Genomic DNA, 24,198 nt, shown 5'->3' with positions numbered 1-24,198 from the left:
GAGAATAAGTTTTGTGGTTTATCCTACTCCTGCCAGTTTGTTTTTAAGCTGCAAATTAGCAGCGGCTCCCTTTTTTTTCTGTAGGAGAGGATCCACGTCGGACGCTTGCTGCTGCCTCACTGGGAGCTCTCGGCCTCTCCACGTTACTTTGCTCGGGGGATTTATCCTTCCTACATTTAATTACACCACGGTGGGACAGAACCCTTCAGCCCTCGGCCAGGTGGTCTGCGGCAGCACAAAGCCCATGGCCGAAGCCGTGCCCACGGCATGCAGGAGGTGCATGGGCAAGGGGTTTGCACTCATTATAAACAGCCCCAAAAGCTTGGGGTCGGGGCAAAGCGAGACAGCGGGTTTGGGGCTCCCGTTGGGGGGCTCCCGAGGCGAAACGTGGCAGAGGGAGAGGGGCGAGAAGAGGAACAAAAGGCGATGGTTTCCCTCAACCCAGCTCCCACCACAAGCCTCTCCCTCGCCCCCGCCGGGAGGCACCGGAGAAGCCAGAGAGGAAACGCCGGTGTCCCCGGGGGTCCTGAGGGGCGACGGTGCCGCAGGCAGCGCTGCCTCCCCCGGGATGAGCCCGGGGGCTCCGCCGCGGATGCGGGGCCGCTGTCGGGCCGCTCCGGCTGTTGTGCGCTTGTTAACGAGACCCCAGGCGGGAGAGACCCTCCCGGCCCCGCGCTTCCCCCGCCCCGCTGGGACACCGAGGTGCCGGAGGGGCGGCTGCAGCCCCGGGGAGGCCGCTGCCCCGGGAAGGGAGGGTGGCTGCCGGCGGAGGGGCAGCACTGCCGGGCACCTCTGGAGGACGAGCTGCAGAGCGGCAACACGGGGGAAGCTGCGCGGGCGGGGCAAAGCGGCCGCCGCCGGGGGAAGCAGCCGGAACGTGGAGTAATGGAGGCAGGGCCGGGGCGGGGGGTGAGGGCCCGCCCCGGGGTGGGCTGAGGGGGCACGGCGGGAGCCCTTCCCGCCTCCCCGCAGGGCGGAGGCGGCGGTGGCCGCGGGGACCCTGTGCTCGGCCCGGCGCTGGCTCCGGTGCCCCGGCGGGAGGAGGTTCCCCGTGCCCGGACAGCGAGTGGGGATCGCTGCTCCGGGAGCCGTGCCCGGGCCGGTGAGTGCCGAGATGCCGGGGGGCCGTGCGGGAGGGATGGAGGCAGCCCGGGGCGCTGAGGGCCGCCTGAGCCCGGCTCCGCTCTGGGAGGCGTCTCCTCCTCGGCGTGCCCAAGGTCAGCCCTAAAATTGCTTCAAAAGAAGCAGCCTCGGCGAGGGCACCAAGCAGCGGTACCGCTGCCCAGGCTCAGTTCCCCCGAGCGCTGGATGTGCCCCGATGCCCATGGAGAGGGCACAGTGTGCGCCCATCTAGCGGCATTCGGATCCTGCGGGGAAACCGCGCTCGGTGCCTTCAGCTCACCCTGGCCGAGGAGGCGATGCAGCCACGGGGAGATGAAACGATTTAACGCGCTCTCCCGTTCTCTCTTTGTGTCCCTGTGCAGGAGCCTGGACTGCCGCGGTGATGTTTCGGAGTTGAGGTAATGGCAGAAGTCGGTCTGTGGGGCACGGCCGGAGCTCCGGAGCACGGTCTGGGGGCTGCCAAGCGCCCGTGATCTGCCGCCGGGATGGGGAACAGCGGCTCGGCCGTGAAGGTGTGCACGGATCACCAAGGGGGCATCAACTGGCTGAGCCTGAGCCCCGACGGGCAGCGGCTGCTGACGGGCAGCGAGGACGGCACGGCGCGGCTCTGGAGCACCGCCGACAGCCAGTGCCACGGCCACTTCCAAGGTACGGCAGCTGCTTTTCGCCCCAAGGCGTCTGAGGCATGGCACAGGCCACACACGGCGTGTTCTGGTCTCTTTCAGTCCCAAATCGTGCTTGTTTTGTTTTGGTGTTTGTTACAGCAACGTTAAGCAGAAGCTGTTTCAACCCAAATCAGGTTACCAGCAATAGTGAATGCACGGAATGCTTTATCTCAGGGTGTGCAGAGTTGTTTAACTTACGTGACTTTCTGGAAACCCTGTTTTACACTGTGAAAAAGTACTGACTTTTTGTTTATTCTCTCTCTCTCTCTTTATTTTTTTTTTTAATTTTTTTTGGTCCTTTTAATCATCTCGTTTCCAGGTGGTCTTTATTTAGAATCTCTTGACCCAGAAGTCTGGAAAGGAACCTTGCCAAATAGATTACTTTTGTTTTCCCTCCTTATTTGATGCACAGAAATGTTAATTGCAGGGCTTTTTCAATTTAAATTAATTTTGCATCTAAAAAAAATTATTATCCTTAGACTGGCATGTCAGTAATTGAAAAGAAAAAAACCTTTGGACAGTACAGTCATGCAAGAGTCTAAATATGGGGTTAAGATGTTTGTATTCCCACTCATGTTCTTTTCATACAGAAAAAAATAAAGCTGTTACATTTGGAATTTCTCATGTTTGTTTTTTTTCTTCCAAAGAAGAAATCACATAGCTGTGATTTTCTTGTTGTTTGCTTGCTTGCTTGTTTTTCACTATGGAGTATTGTCTTTTTTCCCCCCACATCCTGCCATGGTTCTAGCTTCTGGAAAACTCACTGCATTTGCTTTAGGCTTAGAAATCCCTTTAAACCACTAATTAACTTTTAACTAGAAAGAGAAATGTATTGGATAGCATTCATTATTATGGAATCTGCCAGTACTGCCAGTGTTTGGGGTAAACTCTGAAGAAGGTTGGGCCGGGTGGTTTGTGAACTGTCAGTCGAATCAGATAATTGTATGTATTTTCTACTTATGCACACACACAGTTGTTGTGTCAATTTCGATTTTACAAGCTATAATTACTGATAAACCTGTATCTCTAATGCAGTTTCAAGCTCCACCACAGCACAAGCAGCAGACTTGTGTGGTGGCTGCTTTTGGCCAGACCAGCACCAGACCAGACCTTGTCTGCCACACGGGGTTTTGGCACCCTGTGTGTGGATTGAGTATTACTGATGGTTAAAATCTGCCTGGCAGACTTTGGTGCAGTAATCAAGATGCTGTTTTGATCTCAGAGCTGGATTTCGTGATGCTGCGAGAAAAATCCCAGTGATTGAAACCTGACCCATTCAGGCTGCTTTGCAAAAAGTTTCACAAATATGGGAGAACGACTGTAGTTTTGCTTATAGCCCTGGTGATCTGTTTAATTTTTGGCATCTGATGACTTTGTTTGAGAGGAAACAAGCCATATGTTTGTAATGCGGATTCTGGTTTGCTTTTGAACTACAACAAGGCTTTTGAACTTCAGGAATTGTAGTGAAATCTGTTAGTTGCAGTCAGTGAAACAGTGTTTTACTGGGCAGTCTGCTTTCCCTCAGTTTTGTACCATCTCTTTATTTTACAAGATTCTCTTTTTCTAATACCTTTGTCCATCTGTCTCTCTTTAATCACAGTTGTCCTTCTTTGATTTATTTTTTCTTCTTTTTCCTCGAAGAATAATATTTAAGTCACAGTAGGGCCCACCAACTTCAGCCACAACTGTCACTCTTGTAATAGTGACTTAAGTGGAAACAGTTCTGCTCCTGAAAGCTTACAGTCTAAATGTAAAAACAGAAGAGTGCAAGGTAATAGTAGTTGAATGATTAGACAGCAATTTCACACAGGAGATCTTGGATGAAGCTGGGACTTGATTCCTAAGGTGATTTTTACATGTGCTGCGTTCAGTGTTGCAATAGAAAAATGACACGTCTTGCTAAGCAGCAACAAAAGCTTGAGGTGGTAATATTGATTCCTCTTTTTTTGATATTGCCTTGTTTGTCAGTATGACATTTTTAGAGCTGTGGTTATGTCTGTTTTTATTGTAACTGTAGAATCCCTGTGTACTCTGAATATTGTGTAAGCAGTTGTGCTCTAATCCTTCTCTCCCTCCCTTCTCTCCTTTCCCTCTCTTCCTTCCTTTCTTTTCCTTGAAGGTATAAGGAAAATACTTAGAAAATTGATACTTAGAAAATTGTGGGTTTTAGTCATGTGAGGGAAAGTATTGGCCGACTATTTACCTGGTATGTTTTTTGTTTGCTTTTCATTCTGCCTGGACAATGAAATCAAGCTTGCTGGTAAGTCTCAGGTCATTTTTTCCAAGTTCTATGCTTTGATTTATGACTGTTTGTGTCCTGACAGTCAATGGGCTGGATTGAAATGCAGCCTTTTTCTCCCTGCTTTCATAAGAAGGAAGCAAAAGCATTTTTAATTAAAAAGACAAGCTATTTTTTTACTGATTTCAAGCTTCATTACTTTGAGTTTTATTATATTGATATTAGTCTGTCTCATTACATTTTTATAATACTGTTTGATTTACCTGACTGGTGGAACTGTACTGTTTTACTCTTTCACTTAATCCCTGCATCAGTGAAGTTTTCTGCTGTGACTTGAAATGGTTGTGTTTTACACAAATCTTCTAACATGAAAAGCACGGTGGCCCATTTAAAACTGGAGCTTTGGTACATTTGTTTGTATTTTTCTTTTGGTTAAGGTGAAGAGCTGGATTAGTCTGCCCTTTCTGCCTGCACAGTGACTGATTTCCTTTGTTATTCCTAGGACATGAAAGTTACATCACCTTTTGCCACCTGGAGAACGAGGCTGCCTTCACGTGCAGCGCTGACCACACCATTCGGAAGTGGGACGTGGTGACTGGGCAGTGCTTGGCCATTTACCGGGGCCACACGTCCATTGTCAACAGGTGAGGCTCTTCCCTTCGTGTTCCTGTCATCTGTTATCACACAGTTTATCATTTCACTGCAGTTCCCCATTGCTACACTCATAAAATTGGCTGTGTAAACCTCTGAGTTCGTGTTCTGTGCTGCAACGATTAGTTTTTCTAGCAACATTGCTGACACAGATAGGAGGGAAATGAAAGGCACACAGCAGGGGAATGGAATCCAGGGCTAGGAATGAAATTCCAGAAGAAATTGTCCAATTGATAACAGATGCTTCTGATAAATAGGTTTAAAAACATCCTGTCAAGCTTTTGTGTCAGCAAGAGGGATAAAGTCAGCGATTTTTCTGTAATTATTGTTCCTGTTTGGGCAAATGAAGTTTAATAATAAACCTACTGTGTGTGGCTGATTTGCCTTTCTATTTGAAGTGTTTATTAATAGTTGGACTGGATTTAATTAATGGCAAATAGAGCAGTCAAAGATTGGTATTTTTTTAACATTTCTTTTCTGGTAGGTGTGTGGGCTTCTTAGCTCCTTTCTAAACTCAAAACACATATGATGTGTAGTGAGATTCTGTAAATAGTTAGGGAAGCTGGTTCTGTGTTTTGGCACAGGCCTGATTTTTGCTTGAATCAGCAAATGGGAAATGTGTTCCCCATTCGTATGACTTTGTTGCCTGTTTGAAAGGTTCCAGAGGACCAAGCTCAGCTGACAAAGAAGGCAAGTTATGGATGTTTGCTATCTCTGATCTGGAAACATGAACTGTAGAGTTTTTTCTGTTATTGTGTGTTGGTGCAGCTACAACTCATCATTTTGAAGGCCCAGGAAGTTGAATTACTGAGGTGTAATCTTTGGTTTGCTCTTCATAGAGCATATAACTTAGGTTATTATTGAAGTGCTCTTCCTCTACCTTTTTTAGATCCTGAGCTCAGCGAAATTGAGTGTTTTTTTGTTTTCTTGCATTCTTCTTATTTGATGATGGAAAGATGGTTATTTTCCACACTTTCAGTTACAGTTCAGATTCCTGGAGTGTTGTTTTGTTGCTTTGTTGTTCTTTTGATTCCAAGTTATTGTCAAGTTAAAATAATTAAAATAATTTTAAATAAAGAAATATTAATTAATAATTACCAAGAATTAGCAAATTGTAAAAAACCTGAACAAACACAAAGCAAACAACAAAAAAAATTCTGGGTATTACACATAACATATGAAAGTTCATATTCTTTGCTGGAAAGAATTTTAGCAAAACAAAATGCACAAAGTTACAATGCTATAGTGTAAAAATATCTGCATCAATGTACCTGAATGAGGGATCTCAATTTAAAAAGTAGAAACAGGGAAGTGTTTGATTTTTAAAAATGCCGAAGATGTTATGTTCATGCTGTTGTTTCATACTTTAGGGTACTTAGCACTGAAATTGTGACAAAAGATGGTTATGTAAAAAGAACAGTACTGTTCATATACACAAACTTTATTTTTTGCAGGATCCTGGTTGCTAAAGACTATCTCTTCAGTGGCTCCTATGACAGGACAGCCCGCTGCTGGAGCGTGGACAAGGAGAAACAAATCCAGGAATTCCGGGGCCATCGGAACTGTGTCCTGACTCTAGCTCACTATTCCTCCAGGGATGTGCTGGAAGAGGAGGAGGAGGAAGAGGAGGAGGAGGAGAAAGTGAGCAGGGACCTGCTGGTGACAGGGAGCACGGACTGCACTGTGAAGGTCTGGTGGGTGTCCAGCGGGCGCTGCTACCAGACCCTGCTGGGACACACTGGGGCCGTCTTATGCCTTATACTTGATGCACCAAACAGGGAGCTGTTCTCTGGCAGCACGGATTACACCATCAGGACCTGGAATATTGTCACTGGAGAGCAGCTGAAAGTCTTCAAAGAGCACCAAGGATCAGTAATTTGCCTAGAGGTAAGGGCAGATTCCACTAGATCGTGGAACTCCTGAGTTGGTGTGCTGAAAGCACATTTCATCTGAGTGGGATTGTGTAGTCAGGCTCACCAGACTTTTGAAGAAAATAACCTGAGCAAGTAACACAGGGGTCAGGTAATTTTAAAAAGGGAAAGGAAAAACACTCAGTAAACCAGATAACTTCAAAAAACCCAACCCAAAGCCCAGCGCAAAACTGTGGGCAAAAGATAATAGGAAAGCTAAAAGAATAATGAAGATAATAATAAAGCTGAAAGAAATCCTACATTAAAGACCAGACAGACAAGATGTGAGAAAAGAGAGGGAGAAACAGATGGCCAAGACAAGAAAACAGGCAAGGAAAATGGAAAAAAGAAGCCGAGCATGGGGGAGAGAAATCAAGAAATTATGGAGGAGAGAGGGGGAAAAATCTAATCTGAAAAACTATACTCTTTTTTTCTGTTTGCAGTATTTTTCTGCTGAATGGTGCCAGCTTTGTTAATGTTGCAGGGGGGAGGAGGAGGTCAGGCAGATGAAGCAAGAGGGGAACTATCACACAAGCACTTACCCTGTATGCTCATTATCCACCAGAAAATGCTGATAGTGTATTTAAAGAGAGTAAATGATGGTCTGTCACTCAGTTTCAGGTCAGCATAAATGTTTATACATGGATGTGTCTGACTGAAGTTTATGGCAGTAGTTTTTCTCCTTGCTCCCCCTGTTTGTGTTTGTTGTCCTTAAGTGTTTTTCCCTTACAGAGGCTGCAGGATGTATCTTTAATAGCTGTTTAATAAAAGTTGCCTTTGTTTCTAAATAAGGTAGTCACAGCTGACACTAGCAGACTATAAACCTGAGAATACTGAAGGAATTTTGTTTTTCTTCACTTTTAGAAAGGGAAAAAAAACCCAAAAAACAAACAAGCCACACAATATCATATTGCCCTGGAGTAATGTTTGTCTTGCTTGGGTAAATTCTCAGTGTTAAATCTTGTTTTTATGATATTGTGGTAATGTACTCTGAGGATGCTGAAGCAAATCTGTTGCTGTCCTTAGTGTCATGCTATGTTTTGTTGTTTAATTGTAACCTTCTCCAAGGCACAGATTGGCAACAACAGAGCTTGCCTTAATTTAATTGGGTTCTTGCTAAAATTGTTACACAAAGCTGGCTTGACCCTCTCCCAGAAGCCTGGGAAATTCAATTATGCCCTTTGAATGCTCAGGAATGAGCAATGCCTGTGAGCACAGAGTTAAGCAATGGCTTTAAACAAACAGAACTTCTTGTAGGGGAGAAGAAAAGCAAAACCAATACATCTATTTGGAAAACCTGAACAATTCAGAGTACACAAGACTGCTGCTGCTGCCAAGACTTTGTTGGTGACAGTCCTGGCCAAATCTTCTTGAGTGACTGGTAGCCCCTCTCTTCTCTCATCACTAGTTAATGTTTGGAGCTGGGAGGGTCCAGCTGAGGCACAAACAGCCCCCACAGAGAGCATTTAGTGTCCAGGCCTCTCAAAATTATCCCAGCTTAAGCAGTCACTGCTGTTGAATAGCTTTAGGCTGTCGATCTTTCCTAATTCCTCCCTCTGCCTTTCTGGGTTCAACATTATCCCTTCTGTTCCACTTGGCTGCTACTCAGCACAACCCACATGGTATTTTCATTCTTTTAGAAAGGGGTCAATCACCAGAATCCATACAAAGATGTTTCAACAGAAAGGAAACTTCCTCAATAGAGGTGGTTTTTTTATTATTATTATTTTTGTTTTGTTCTCAAAAATCGTTTGGAACCTTTTTTTTGCCTCAGGCTTTCCAGTGACTGTATTGGAATCTATGGCAGTGAGTTGGGATAGTATTTTTCAAACTCTGGGTCAGGAAGGACTGGGAGGTAGTTGTGAGTTGCTCACAGTAGCATGAAGTTTTAATTGTTGACAGTAATTCATTTTCTTCAGTGCAGCAGTGAACTGCTAATTACATCAGATTTTCACTCTGCTGTCCTGGAGGAGCTGAGCTGGTACCAGGAATTGAAGGCAGTTACCTTTTCTCTGCGTGGTACAATGCTTGTGTGGGGAGAAAAAAGGGAAAGAGGAATAAAGACTTCTTCTCATTTTATTTATTCAAATAAAGATCCTTAAGGGAGGATGACCTTTCAGAAAGTTTGAGAAATGCTCAGTGTGATTTCTCATCCTGGACACAAATCAGGAAAAATTTGGATATTGAGACCATATTTTCCCCAACTTTAAAAAGCTGTTGTTAATGGGAATGCCCTGGGATGGTCTGAACTGCAAATTAGGTCCGGCCTGTTCCAGTCACCTCCCATTACTTTCCAGTAAACACCAATAGTGTTGCTGTAGCAGTGAATGGAAATTCCTGGAGCTTCTTGAAGGAATTTTTGGGTAGAGAGCCATAAAGCACACCCATGTTTTCCACCCTGCTTCCTGCAGTGCAGAAAGCAGAGGGGTGATGCCACAGACAGGTTTAGATTTTAAACATGTTCCCCAGTTGCTCTAAGATCCTTTAAGGTGTTATTGCCAGATAGTGTAAGTAGAAGAGCCTGGAAACAACTCTCATTTAGCATGGCAGAAGAGAAAGTGTTGGTGAGCTTTGGGCTGTCCCTTGTCCCCTGTCCAGAACCACCAAGGACATGGTGAGTGATGAGGTTGAGCTGTTTGTGTTCCCCAGCCTTGTCCTGCTGTCTGGGGGTCAGTCTGGTGACTGTGACCAGCTGAACCCACTGTGTGTGCTCTGCAGCTTGTGGTGATGCCACTTCTCTTCTCCTTCTACCATTGAAATTGGGCTGAGAGAGGTTTTGCTGGGAGACTTTCTGTCTGCCATGGGAACTGTGTCCATGTTAGGTGCTTTGGCAGCACTGATTACTTGAATTTCCCAGTCAGGCAAGGTAACTCGCAGTGGAGCAGCCAGAACTCTTCACTCTCCTCCTCCTGCAGTGTGTTGATAGCTTGGCAGACAAAGCACAGCAGCTGTTTTGGGAGCTCCCTCTTCATATAAGAGCCAATAATGAGATTTTATAGGAACTAATGGGAAAAAGCAAGGGTGGGCTGAGTGTAATCACATAGCTCATGCTCATTCTTCCATTTAAAATTTCAGGCCTGGCTAAAGACCAATATTTACAATTAATAATCAAATATGCATTTTCGTTGATGTGACTGCCTGCAATAGACTGAATAACCCTGATTTAAATATTTACTTGTGTGTGTTTTTCTAAATGTCTCTCTTAAGTAGCTGTGCAAACTGTTCACAAGGATTGCTTTGTCCTTTGCTGATTGTTCTGCCTCCGAGTATTTATCAAAATTATGCTGCCAAAACCTGGCAGAGAGAAATGATCCAGCTTGGAATTTAGCTTGGATCCTACAGCAAGCATTCTTGCAAGAAAACTCCCTTTTGAAGAACATGAACATGAGTGGGCAAGGACTTGCTTCTGGTTTTCCTGCAAAAGTTCCTTTGTTTGGACCATTCCCTTCAGTTGCCTTTAAAGCTGACTAGAAGAAAAGAATGCTTTGAACAAAGCCACTGCCTGAACTCTGTTTATGTGCTTAACTGTTGTGATCACGGGGACAGAAATGTTTTCTTGCCCCACCAGTTGAATTATGTGCTCATATTTTTTGTAATTTGTGTTTGTATTTGTTGCATCAGAGGATGAAGATGTGAATGAGCAGAACGTGAAGGTGCACAACACCTGTAAGAATGGAACAAGGGGCCGTCACTTTGCACTGCAGTAAAAAAAGTTGAAAACCATTCTCTTAACAGCCAGCCCAGAGAGCTCATTCTAGATGGATCTCAGGGAAAAAAAAAAAAAAACAACAATTTCTTGCCCACAGGGAGTTTGTTAGCTCGTTAAAATGAATGTGGTTTGAACGGGATCCTGAAACTCTTAACTGGGCCCAAGGCTTACATAGTTGTAACTCGAGATTGGTCCAGCTTGGTGATTTTTGACTTAGAAGTGGCTGTGAACAGAAGACCCAAATTCCTGATTGTAGGAACACTCACCCCCAGGAGAAGAATAAGCTGGTGATGGGGTATGTGGTTGCTCATGTGAACTCATCTTGAAGTTCATGAGGGCCAGTCTCAATGCAGTGACCCTCAGCAAAAGGGTGTGTCCAAATCTCTTTGGAGAATCAATTGCTTCTCCTTGGCTCTCCAAAAATCGTTTCTCATAGCAAAGGTTAATTGGGAGGTTAAAGTCCATTCCTATAAGGTTGAAATATCTGCTAAACAGCTCTTTTGCTGATTTTATTTTCATTCTTACAGATAGAAATTGTTTTAAGCTGCTGCAGTTCAGCCAAGCTTGTGAAGCAATAGGATTGTGATTGTCTTGAGAGTCCAACCCTGGATGTGATAATTTGTTCTTTATTAAAATTCTGGTGTGTTTGTGGGTTGCAACCAAGGGTTTTTTCTTATTAATGAGACCTGTAACTACTAAAGTGTTTACAAGTTCTGCAAATTGCTATTACTCTGCAACTCACAAGCATTTTGACTGAACTTTTTCAGGAATAGTTACATCTCCAATACTTGGCTTGAGGATTAAGACAAATTTGCTCCATTCCCATGTCAGTGTTTCATCTGGTTCAAAGCAAGATCTCAGAGCCATGAGAAAAATTAACAATCCAGAATTGCAAATATCAGTGCAATCAGTGATTTTTTTTTTCTGCTGTCTGGCTGAGGCTTTAGAACTGGGCATCAAACTGTTGTCAGGTTTTTAATATTTTTGAAGCTACATGGGTTTGAAATGTCCACTCAGCCCATTGGTATCTGAGCTGCAAATCTGTTCTGTGTCATCCACTCTGCTACAGATGTCCTTGCCTGGCCATGATTTTCTGTGGTCAGGAGCTTTGTTGGACAGCTGGCCAATGTGAACCAAGTGCTCAAAAAGCCAGCCAAGGAAAATACAGCTTTAGAAATGTCACCTCTTCTCTGGGCAGTCACAGACTGGAATATGTAACTGTGTCTGCTAAATATTTTGAAACCACAGAGTGTGGAGCGAGCTTGTAAAGCGTTTTTGCTGGGGGAACAGTAAGTGATGATAATTATTATTTTAAATACAGATTAAATGCAGATTAAATGCAGATATGTGAAGTGTTGCAGCTTAGGCTGGAGTTGTAAACTAGACCTATCTTTAGTCACGTGAAGGAGTCATCTCACCTAAAATGAGAAGGTTGTCCTTGTTGGATAGGAGAAATAGCGAGTTTTAAGGCATGATCTGTTTCAGATGTGCCTCAGGATGAGAGGAATTGTGCCCTAACCACAGTGACTGTAAGGGGGATGTCCTTAGCTGTGGAGATGTGAACCAATTTAGATTAGATTATGGGTATCATATCACTAAAGGTAGATCTGATTGGCAACTTCAGCCTGAGCGGAGAGCTCTTGAAGGCTTTCTTCACTAACAGCCATTTCATGCTGTTTTATAAAAATGCCATGGGAATGAGGGGCTGTGTGACAGTCAGAGCCTGCCCTGGGTTTTGCTGTTGGCTCTGCTGCAGGCTCAGTCTGTGGAATCTGGTAGATTGTTTAACCTGTTACTATTTCCTTTTCTATGCAAGACTGAGAATCCTGTGCTACTGTGCTCACCTGCTTAACTTGGTGAGGGGAAGGAAGGTGCATGGAAGAGTTTCATGGGGCAGTACAGAGGCTTTGAATTTAATTGAGATGGTTGGTGTGCCAACCACCTCACCAGAACTCAGACACTGGAAAGCCAACCCTATCCAGGGCTGCAGCAAAGCCAGTGTGGGCAGCAGGTCAAGGGAGGGAGGTTCTTCTTCTCTGTTCTTATCTTGTGAGACCCCTCCTGCAGTGCTGCATCCAGCTCTAGAGTCTTCAGGGAAGACATGGATTTGTTGGAGCATGTCCAGAGGAGGTTGTGAAGCTGATGGAGAGGGATGGAGCACCTCTGCTGTGGTGACAAGTACAGAGAGTTGGGGTTGTTCAGCCTGGAGGAGAGAGGGCTGTGGGGAAACCTCAGAGCCCCTTCCAGTGCCTAAAGGGGCTCCAAGAGAGCTGGAGAGGGACTTTGGACGAGGGCGTGGAGTGATGGGACAAAGGGAAATGGCTTTGAACTAAAAGAGGGTAGATTTAGATTAGGAAGAAATTCTGTTGATGTATTGAGAGTGTTGAGGTACTGGAACAGGTTGCCCAGAGAAGCTGTGGCTGCCCCATTCCTGGAAGTCTTCAAGGCTTGCCAGTTTGGAAGGAGCAACCTGAGACAGTGGAAGGTGTCACTGCCCATGGCAGGGCTTTTGAACAAGGTGATCTTTAAGATCCTTTCCCATCCAAACCGTTCTATGATTCTAAGGCTCTTAAAATCCTGATGCTATAAATTACCTGAGTAAGTCTACATAACTTGAAACATTTTTGTATCTAACAAATTAGCAATCTAGGCAAGCTGTAGCCCTCCTGTTCATTGATACACCCACTTAAATGTAGAAATGAGGCAGTATAACCTAATGTACCATTAATGCAGAGTGGCATTTACCTGTGGGAGGTTATAATTTAGTGTTTTTCCTCGCTCAGTGGGCGGGCTGATGCTTCTAGCAAGACTATAAAAAAGAAATGCAACAACTCGGCCACAAACCACGCAGCAGGATTTCAACTCAAAGCATCCTTTTCCATTTAGCAGGTGCACATGACAATGCTATTCCTGCCTGTTCAGGGAGAGACTGAAATTTAAAAGTCCTTCCTCAGGCTAACTTGTGGTTCTTGGTTTTGTTAGCACTGCTGGCCATTCGTTCTCTCCTCACGGAGATGTAGCATTAATGCGATTGCTAAAACAGCTTAAAAGTAATAGGAAGTGACATTTCAAAGTACTGCTGGCTTTTTACAGTGGTTTGTGCTTTACAAGCTCCTGGCATTCAGCTATGAAGTCTCTCCCATGGGCCAGGTTCTGCTGGGAGGAAGTGTGGCCTGTCCTTCTTTAGCTGAGCTGGTGGGAACCTCTTGGTCTGCCTGCACACATTTCTTGTGTGGGTTATCACAGTCCCATCACCATAGTGCTTTGTATCTTAAAATACCTTTTGTTTCATGTTGTAGCATACCACAATATTTTTTTTTGTACAAAGCTCACTACTGATGCCTTTTGGGAATGGGGTTATTCCAGTGGAGATGGAAGAGCATGAACAACATTCCAACCTTACAGATACAGAGTGTGCAAAGAGTAGGGACCAAATCTAAAGTGGCAAGAAAACCAACCCATAAAAGTGCTCTACAAGCAGGACCACAACAAGTGGATTGATTTGTCATTTGCTGGTTTCCTGGAGATACCAGAGAAGCATCAGGGGTTTGTGCACTGCTGGTCATTCAAACCTTCTGATATGTGTGTCTGGTGAACAAAAGGGTACCATTCTTTACTCCTTGGGCAAATTCCACTTCTTCTGGGGGGTCAGGGTTCTCCCTTCTGGCTCTCTTTCAGCAGGAGTTGGGCTCTACATGACAATGGCTGTGGAAACCCTTCAGTTTTATGTCTTTACACAGGCAGAAAATGCCAGATTTTTCTATGCACTATGGAGTTTTTCCTTGCTGAGCTCCCAGGCTTTGTGTAGTTTGTTTATTTTGAACTGGTTGGTCTTTAGTCTTGCACAGGTCAGTTATTTTGCTCTGTGTTCCCCGGCTGCAGTCCTTCCTTCCATCATTCTCTGTCCTCTCTATGTGGAACAAACCCCATCCTCCCCACCAGTGAGTTCTCACAATGTGCAGGGTGACTGGTGCAGTGAGGGGTAGCACACAGGAGAAGGCAATCTTCTTGAAGATGTTTATAAACCTGTGTCAGGATAGTTACTTATTTAATCATTCAATAGCAGTTTAAAAAGACTTGTGGAAATGCAGATACAGAACAATTTCAAGGAAGAGTTATTGTTTCTGAATACTGACCTTGTACAGGGTGATCATACTAAACATAGACCCTGGTTTATGGTGTGTAGGATTTTAGTTTTAATTTATCTTTAAAAAAGTTTTGTTACTCAGAATTGTTCTGATTTATTTTGTAATTAAAACGTAACAATCTGGTAAGAGTTCTTGTCAAATGTGCTGTGCAGAAACAACACTGCTGGGATTTTTTTTGAGGCTGTAATAATGTAACTGATTATGGATGTAGGCTGGATTGTTAAGCTCCCTGGAATCCTCCCTGCTGGCACAAGCAGATGGGCTAAGCTTTTATGTTCTGAAAGCTGGGGGCTGTTGTTAAGACCCAGAAGTCAATGGGAGATGTGACTATGAAGAACTCAAGGTTGGTTTGCTCACCACTGCTCTGTTTCAAGGCACAGCTTGTTGCTCTCCGAGTTGGAAAACGTGACTTGGGATGGGATCTCTTCAGTGCAGTTGTTTCACAAAGGTTCCTTGAGGGGCCATTGCTGATGTGTTTTTCTCTCCCCTCAGCTGGTGAATCGTCACCTGTACTCGGGGAGCGCGGACAGGACAGTGAAGTGCTGGTTTGTGGACACTGGGGAGCGGATCCAGACCTACAAGGCTCACAAACACAGTGTTAGCACTTTGAAATACCATGCTGGCATCTGTAAGTAGCCTTTCCTATGTTCTCCAGCCCCCTCCAGTCTCCTTTTCAATGTGTGTCTTTGATTCAAGGTTACTAATGCAGAATAATTTTGAACGCTTGTGAAGTCACATTTTTTCAACTCCAGCATGTTTTATGTTCAGTACCAAACTGCTTCACCACTCCGTGTGGGAAGTTTAGGCTTTCCCTCCATTTTCACCCTCCCTCTTCTCACAAATGAAGAGGTAGCTGTTTTGTTTCTGTTACCAAGGGAAGTGGCTTAAATCCTGAGCTGTCCGGGGGTTGTTTATGTAGCTGTGGTTTAACCTTACTAGTCTGGTGTCTGTCACCTGCTTCTGCTGCATGCTGGGGACATGCTGCTGCTGGACACAGCCCTGTGCCTCTCTCTGCTGCCTTGTAGGCTCTGTGTAACACCCTGTCCTAAACCAGAATCACACCTCAGTTGCTCACTGCTCCTTTCTAAGTGTTAGGCTTCCTGTTCAGGCTCTCACCATCTCCTAGACTCACTTTGCACGCGTTCTTTTCCTGTTCTGTCATCATTCATGGATTTGTTCCCCAAATCACTTTCCTCCAGTAGCCAGGCAGTGCTTGCCTTACATGCTCAGGACTCAGCTCTCCTACTTTCAGTCCTGTTTACAGTGGTTTCTGTACATCAGTGCCTATTGCTGACATATTCTGACCATGAAACCTCCCTCTTTAAATCCCTCTCTGTGCTGACTTTCCTGCTGCATGTCTGGGTTTGGGTTGCCAGATAGCACCTCTGTTTTTATCAGTGAGCCTCTCTGTCATCCTGGTCTTATCCTGCCTCTGGTGTTTGACTTGATGTACCTTCACTTGCTTCCCAAAAAATAACTTCTCTCCTCTCCTACCCTGAAGGAGGTGGCCATGGCTGTCTTAAGCTAACCTAGACATTCACAGCACTTTCCTGATTTTGATTCCTGCACTTCAGCTTTGAAGTGAACACATCACACTAAATGAGTGGTTGCTATCCGGGCCTTGATATCTCTTTTGGCAGCTCCTCAGTGTGATGGTGATAAATGGCTGACAGATGCAAGATGGTGCACATTAGCAGAGTTGTACCTGCACACTTTAGTGGCAGTTGTCTGGCACCATGCTTGCCTGACTACATTTATAACCCAGTAACTGAATTTCTTAATTATGTTTGGAATGTAAATTATGTTAATTATGTTTAGCATGTAAACAAGCCCACAGGTAGAATTTCAGTCAGGAAACCTTGTTTTGGTCTTCCTTTCAGCATAAAAAATACATATAAATGAAAATATTTATTTATAATTTATGGTTATTTCAGCTCTTTTCACCTATATGGCAGAATTACCCCATTCTCCCCTACCTGCAGGTTGTAATTTCTGCTGATTTCAGCTTCTGCAGTTGGCTGGAAGGCTGAAATGGAAGGGGAAAGGGTCTGACCTACACTGCACCTTCAAGTTATTATTGCTCTAAGATGCAGGCAGGTAGAGCAAGGGAAATGATCCAGAAATTGTAATCTAGGATGATCACTCGTAGACAAAGTTCTGATGATTTTGTGTGTTTTCCCCCTTCTAATTATAAAGACACAAACCAAAACACTGATTTTGTCAAGACTGGCCAAAGGTGAGCTATCTGTGCTAAGCTGATGTTTGCCTGATCCTGTGACAAACACTCAGCTCTGGGTAGGAGACAGAGATTGTCTCCTTCATTAGTGAGACCTCCAGAGCTGCATTTTTTCGGTGTTGATCCTACTCTTCATGCAATCTGTAGAGACCTGACCAAACTGCAAAGAAAAGAAAGTTTTAGCTCAAACAAAAGTTTCATTATCTGATGCCACCCTCATCAGCTCTTTCTCTCTTTTCCCCCTCATTCTGCCACCCTCTCCCTGCCGTACACACACATCATTTTTCCACAACACTCTTTTATTTTTTAATTAAAATGCAGACAATATTGCTGCATTTAGTCAGACCTGTGAAGAACATCCTGATAGTGTGATAGAACAGTTCACAGAATTATTTAAGATCTTGTTTTAAATCAAATGCAAAAATACTGAAAATATCAAACAGGGAGTATCGAATTGTTCCATTTGAATGCCAGAAAAAAAGTCCTGGAAAAATATTAGGAACTTGTTTGAGTGTATTATTGCACTTTAATTAATGAAAGAGGAATTTTCCCCTTAAGAATTGATTTATAAATTATGCTTGCATCATTGTGGTGCATTCATCACTTATTTCCACAGTATCTAATAATTTTGTTAGAATTAGGATTATAAAGACATGTTCACTGGATACTAGTGTTGGAACTAGTAGCTTAAATTTAGTGTAGCTTAAAAATGTATCTGTTTACTTGTGACAGATCAGAACTGTCTCTCAAAAATATTTGAGAGAAAATTATTTAAATTATGTTTGTTATGGTTTATGTCACATTTGCACCAGTGCAAGAAAATGAAAACAACATCTCTGCCAAGAAGTGGTAATCTTCTGTTAGAAGATCTTAATTCTGCTGCTTTCTCTCTGATCAGTGCCCAAAGGCTCATTGCCCCAAAGAGTTTGTGGTCTAATAAGAAAATAGGGTAGAAAAAAGAGAGGAAAAATACATCTGTTTACAAAATCACTTCATAGTATACAGAGAGTCCAGAAAGATGTGAAAACTAAGCATTAAATCATCAGAATGTGTTTCCAGTGCCTTTCCTCAGTCTGCTTGTGTAATTAATAGCATCGGGAATATTGCAGCTGGTTCTCAAACTAATTTATTTAATGATATGTTGATTACTTTTCTCTTAAAAGTATGTGCACAGCCTTTTAAAATTTAATGTGGTTTATATTTTTTTCATGTTGCAAAAGCTCCAGGGGAACGTTTCAAAATTCCCAAGGGTCTGAAAATTAAGTAAAAAAATGAAAATTAATTTTATTTTGTTGTTGTTTATTTCACAGGTGGTATGTATAAGTATATATTTAAATGCTAAATGTGGGTTAGATCAACAGCTCTTCTTTGAAATTCAGAGGTGGAGAGAGACTTCCTAAATCCAGAAGTGGCAGTTCAAAAGATGTAAAGACAGTCTGTCAAAAGCAAAGTTCTGATAGCAACAGCTGAAGTAAACTGGCAGCTGCATAGTGAAAACAGCTCTTAATTGGTTCCTACTCTCTGTATGTCTGTAATAGAATTAAGTGATTTCCATTTGCTGGGAAAAAATCTGTACCTGTTCCCTGCTTTACTTTGTTGCTGCTCATTTGGAGAGTGGGACATGATGCTTTTTCAGGACTCTGCTGGAAACTGAATTATAGTGGCCCATATAAAGTGACATTGATTTTCCACATCCAGATGTTTCTTGGAGGTGCACCCAGGAGGTGCCCAGTTCCTTGCTGTTTCATTTGAATTTAAAAAGCTCGTGGCAGTACATAGTCTGTTCTGTCATCTGTTATTGTAGTCCTGAATTTACAACCGTGGTAATTTTTTCACCTCTCTTTAGAGATTCAGTTTCATGACTTCTCCCAAAAGATAAGGAATTTGTTGGCTTCAGGCACTCCAGTTTTGTAAAAATCTTTCCATGCTCGTGGCTCTTAGAAAGACATGAAATGCAAGGAGGAGTGAATATATAGCTTTTTGGAGCTCTGAAATACTTATCTCTGGATAAACTTGAGGAGTTTGGCTTAATGGAAAGAAAGTATTTATCAAGAGAGTTTGTAACCTTTAATGTGCACAAATGGGCTCCTTTTTGACATTATTGCTAAGTAAAACATCTAAATAGTGCCTTACAGTTTCTGGATGCAGCAGTCTGGGGATCTGATGTGAAGATCCTGAAGTGTTGAGAAGTTGTTCCTTGAACGTGTAAGGTACTCTAAGGAAGCCTGATAAATAGCCAAAATTCCTGGTCATGCTCAATTTAGTTACCCCAGCCCTGCCCCTCTTGCAGCAGCAGAGGTGATGGAAACACTGGAGTACTGAATGGAAAGCTGTAAATAACTCTGGTAAAACAAATGAAAGGTTGAGTGGAAATCCTTAAAACCAGACTTGAGATAAATTGCCTGCTTAGAGTTATTGAGGCACGTTTAGGCAGGGAAATAGCTGTGGAAGAGAAGAGCAGAAATAGATACTTGAAGCATGTGTAGAGTGAAATTCTGGTGTGTGTAGGAACTTCAGGTTTAAATCAGTTCAGTGTTTTAAAAAATGCAACCTAAAACAAGCATGCTGGGGTCAGCAAAATTAAAATGATCTGGTTCATCTGAGGAGAGAATTAAAATATGTCATGCCCCCTAGGAGCTGGTTTTGGTACATTTTTGAACTTGTATGAACTGTCCTCATGTGGCTGCTCACATCTGGCTGTGTTGTGTGGTTGTGTGTCAGTGTTCACAGGAAGTGGTGATGCCTGTGCAAGAGCTTTCAATTCCAGGAGTGGAGTCCTGCAGAAGATCTTCCGAGGACACAAGTTCATCATCAACTGTATCCAGGTCAGGAAGGGGTTTCTTGGTGGGGTTTCTTCCTGTTGATTGCTCCCTCATTTGTTTCGTGGGAACTGTGGTGTGGCTGACTGTTGTTCTAGCATAAGACTTGAATATTCTGTATGTAATTTTACAAAAGCTTGTTAATAATAATAATAATAATAATAATAATAATAATAATAATAATAATAATAAGGATAAGTGAAAATGATGGAACAAGTCCTCAGGGACAGCCCCGTGTCTGGGATCAGTTTTTTTTCAGGTCAGGTTGGATAAGCAGCCACGACAACTGAGACAGATGAACTGATGCTTGTGGAGCACAGAATGGACTCCAGCCTCATGAGACCCTTTCCATTACAAGACACTAATGATAAGTGTTTGCAGTGCTCTAAGGGGAAAAGAAGTTCCTGCCTTATGCAGGCAGAATAATTACAGCATTGTCCCCCAAACACCCGGGGCCATGGCATCCCTGAACAGTCTGAAGCAGCTCAGTAGTGATACCTGACCCACATCCTGCCAGGCAAATGGAGGAGCTTCTGCCACTGGCTTAAAACTGAAAGCTAATGTTTTCTAGGCTCAAGTGAGACTGGCATTTAGTAGTTAAAAGAGCAGGAATTAGTAATCCTTGGTGGCCATGCAAAGACCATGGAATCATAGAGGGGCTTGCATTGGAAGTGACCTCATTCCACCCCCCTTGCTGTGGGCAGGGACACCTTCCACTAGACCAGGTTGCTCAATGCCCCTTCTAATTTGGCCTTGAACACTTCCACGGATGGGGCAGCCACTCCAAGAATCTGCATGTCCCTGCACTGGGATCTCAGTGTAAGCTGTGTGCAGGATGAAGATTTTCATTAACGATGTGAGACATTGTTGGTAATTCCAGCAGGCTGACAATCCAAAGAAAAAGAGAGGAGACTAAGTTCCTTTTGCAGCTGATCCCAGGCACATAAAGTTGTAAATTTGGTTTTCTCTTGTATATTCTTCTGAATTAGCAAGTGTCTGGATGATCTTAAACTGCAAACTCTTGGGACTGGGCAGTTGTGTGGCAGGCAGGCACCTGGGGTGTACCTGAGAATCTACCTGGGCAGCCCTGAGTATTGACAAGACCAAAGCTTGGCTTTGTATTCTTCTTTGTAACTTAATTTCCAATTGTACAGGGGAAAAAAAAAAACAAACCTGAGAAGAGAGAGGACTGAGAAGCGGCAACCTTAAGATGATCTTAAGTATAATAAGGAGGGCTGGATGAGGGGTGTGGTGGCTGTGGTACTTCACATAATCCAGGGAAATGCTCACTGTCACAGCATGGACAGGCAGCCACAGGGCACCCACGGGGTGCACAGACTGATACAGGGACAGGAAAATCACCAGGACTGATGTCTGGCTTCCAGGGCAGGACAAGGACAATTGGAAACATTGCCAATTGCAGGAATGGTTCATAAAGGAAACGAAACAACAGCAGTGAATCCAGATTAAATTACTGCAGGTTTTGAAGAACGGTGGAGTTTGAAGGAGGAATTGTACCTATAACTTAGTTCAAAGGAAGAAGGGAAGCAAGAAAGGAAACATTCCTGAACCCCCCACTGTCCATTGATGATGATTTTGGTGCCTCCTTAAGCTCCACATCAGAAATTCCCAGCCACAGCCCCCTCTGACATTGGGTTTAGTTCTCCATTGCTTTTCTAGAGGGTCTGGGTTATAAATAACTTTTGCTGTTTATGGCCCTGTGAAGTGGCTGAGAAATGAGTCCTGACTTGGTAATGTCTCATCCCACTTCAGCAGCTTTTGTGCTAATTTATACTGGCTTTTGCAAGGAGCTCAGGCCTTAAGTGTTGGGATCAAGCTGTGTTTGCTCTGATTTTTGAGTTTGATTGTGCTGATTCCAGGCAGTATGGCTCAGTATTAAGTGTGACCCTGTTGTTCCAGATCCACAACGAGCTGCTCTACACAGCTTCCCACGATGGCACGCTACGGATTTGGGACATCCGGGGGATATGCAAGAGAAATAAGCGGCGCTTGAAGAAGGAGAGGTCCGTGCAGGGCAGGAGCTCCCAGAAGGGGAGTTTGTCTCGTCTCTTCAACAATAAAGTTGGCTGTATGGTACAGCAGGAGAACAGGGAACACGAGGCTGTTGAACTGATGTGACTGTCCAGGGCAAGCTTTATGTCAGTGACCAAAGCTGAACCTTTTATTTTCTGCACCACTGTGTCCATGTAAACCAGAACTTGGAAAGAGATGGGAAGTGGCTTTGCCTGAACCTGTGTGTGAGGAGCCAGGATTCTCTGTGGCTGCCAGATGGACTCAGGTCAGCTCCTGTGACTGTGATGACTCAGCTGAGCAGCTCTGGGGAGGGGAGGCAGCGTGGTTCAGCTGAGGTACCACTGTGTGGGTGCAATTAGGAACTTTCCTTAGCCTGCTCCCTGGGGCACAGAGGTGTTTCACCTCCGGCTGCCCAGTGTCTAATGAGATGTTTTCCTGTTCCTGTTGCCCACTCCCATGACCCCTGTTCAGCCCAGTGTGGCAGTTGTCCTGCAGTGAAAGGTGGCCTTGAATCCCAATTCACAGCTGGCCTTTGGCCACTGGCTGACAAGGCCAATGCAGGAGGGTTTGACTCTGCAGCAGGAATTTAAAGCAGACTGGACATCTCTGTGCGCGGCTGGGAGTAGTAGGAAAGAAATTAATTTAATTGTTTTTTTAACAAAACATAAGCCACAGAGCAAGCTAAACCTCAGCCCATTTGTGCCAAGGTCAGCTGTTTGCCAACTTTGTGTTGTCTTTCCTCTTCCCAAAGCTGTGTCTTGCTAGATTGCCAGTAGCATTGGATAACCAGTCAAACTCAAGAGTTTTCCCAGTCTTTTTCCAGGTTCATCCTTCTCTGATAACCACTGAGCCATGAATTAACAAGGGTTCTTATATTTTTCTATTTGCAGATATAGCTCTTTGTAGAACCAGTACAAAAATATCTAACCACATGTTTTTATTTTTATGGCTTTATTTATTCTGTACAACAGCAAGATAAAAATGCTGTAATCTTTTTTTAGAATGGATTAATAAACATGTGGAATCTCCAGACAACTGACTGTCTAGTTTTTATTTTTATAGGGCAGGGGGTGTGGCCTGGCAGAAGAAGCACAGCAGTTAAGAATGGATGGAAGAGGGGGAAAACCCCCCACATACACTTTTGGAAACATTTCTTAACCTTTTCCTCAACGCTGGGGTTGGAGTTGTGTGTGTATGGAGCTGTCCTGCCTCCCACCAGGCACCAAAGTGCCAAAGCTCAGTTCCCCTCTCTGGGGAAGGAGGGACCACACAAAAAAGCACAGACTTAAGGGAAATCAGGGATGACAAAGAGCTACAGTCCCTGACTCCGCACTGCCCTGCTGGCACCAAAACCTCCTGTTCTGACACCTTAACACTGTGTCAGTGGGTCAGGCCCAGCACAGACCCTGCTCTCCTCTCCTGCTGAGCAGCTAGGGTAGTTCTTACCTGGCAGGTTTCCACATCTAGTAAGAAACAGCATTTAAATGATGTGAAATGCCTACCAAGAGACTACTTTGGGAGGTCATTGCATCATGCAGACTTAATTCCACTGTAACCCTCTCAGGCTGGTCACTGCAGCTCAGTGACACATCTGTGAGCTGGTGCTGGCTTGCCATGCAGCTGACTGTATTTGCTTCTGAGGACAACACTACGTAGGAGGCCTTTAGGAGCTGGACAGAGTTTCCCAGACCACCTGGGCTGTATTTTGTGTTTAAACTTCACACACAGTATGTGAGACACGAGCCTATCTGGGCACCCAGCAGCTGCACATGCAGGCAGCAGAGAGAGATCTCAAAAAGTGGAATTAATGAGTCATTACCACTTCTGCCTGTTGCTAAACATATCACAGTGCCTCCAAATACACGGTCAAAATTAACTTACAGCTTTCAGCCAATGCCTCCTGCTCGACTGATCACTTACAACTGTGCTGGCAGAGTTACATCATTGATGAATGGCTGCTCTGACAAGCACTGCATGTTATGATGCTAATTTTAAATTCCCCAAGGACAAACCTTCCCTTCTGAAGTTGTCGCTGCCAGTTTGCTGCACAAGCCACTTCAAAAAGGAGAATTGCTGCATGTGCAGCTCAATGCTGCCTTCAGTGCATGCCCAGGGGCTGGCAGCCAATGCTAGGGGCTTGGGAAGAGAGGAGTAAATTTGTGTTTCCACCTCCTTCTTGTTGAAACGACATCCATGACTTGTATGTTTTCAGTTCTAAATTCTTTTCTCTGTTCTGGTTTTGCTCTTCATTTTGTCCAGGGGTTCCTCAGTGCTGGCCTGTAAAGAAATAGGATATAATGGGTGCTGAGGCTGAATTTGCCTCAGCAAATACTGGGTTACTGGGTTTGGAAATCCTTCAGCTTTCAGGGTAGAGATACAAACCCATTCAATTTTTACAGCACTTGCCTTGATAGAGAAGAACGAAATACAAATAATTCCTTAACAGTGTAATCACTGCCTGCTTTTTGCTGTATTTGGCTGAGGGCATCAGCATCAAACCCCATCCTCTGCCGCAGCCCGTTCAGTCCCCGCTGGAGCTGAGCAGTCACCCCGCAGGCCGCGGCCCCGCTCCCTGCAGCGCACAACAGTTCACGCCCTCATTTCCCGGCCGCCAAGTGCCGGCTAAGGAGACGCTGTCACACACGCAGGGTTGGTGTTCTGGCTG

General features: G+C 44.2%; 1 protein-coding gene across 2 annotated transcripts; it reads left to right on the top strand.

The window, feature by feature from the left end:
• The first annotated feature begins 999 nt into the window (after positions 1–999).
• WDR86 (WD repeat domain 86) lies at positions 1,000–22,559 on the top strand. 2 transcript variants are annotated; one of them, XM_066314217.1, is made up of 8 exons: positions 1,000–1,102; positions 1,485–1,770; positions 4,529–4,670; positions 6,132–6,371; positions 6,456–6,564; positions 14,937–15,072; positions 19,402–19,505; positions 21,420–22,559. In XM_066314217.1, exons 2-8 carry the CDS (start codon positions 1,608–1,610, stop codon positions 21,636–21,638), a joined length of 1,113 nt encoding a protein of 370 aa, XP_066170314.1. In that variant the 5' UTR covers positions 1,000–1,102; positions 1,485–1,607; the 3' UTR covers positions 21,639–22,559. The 2 variants fall into 2 exon arrangements, with proteins under 2 accessions (XP_066170314.1, XP_066170306.1); XM_066314209.1 differs by having other exon boundaries at positions 6,132–6,564.
• Positions 22,560–24,198: the final 1,639 nt, after the last annotated feature.

This window comes from Sylvia atricapilla, chromosome 1, assembly GCF_009819655.1.
Source record: "Sylvia atricapilla isolate bSylAtr1 chromosome 1, bSylAtr1.pri, whole genome shotgun sequence".
In the NCBI taxonomy this organism is placed as follows: Eukaryota; Metazoa; Chordata; class Aves; order Passeriformes; family Sylviidae; genus Sylvia; species Sylvia atricapilla.
The sequence above is the reverse complement of the archived record's forward strand: the minus strand, read 5'-3'. Positions and strand labels throughout refer to the sequence as shown.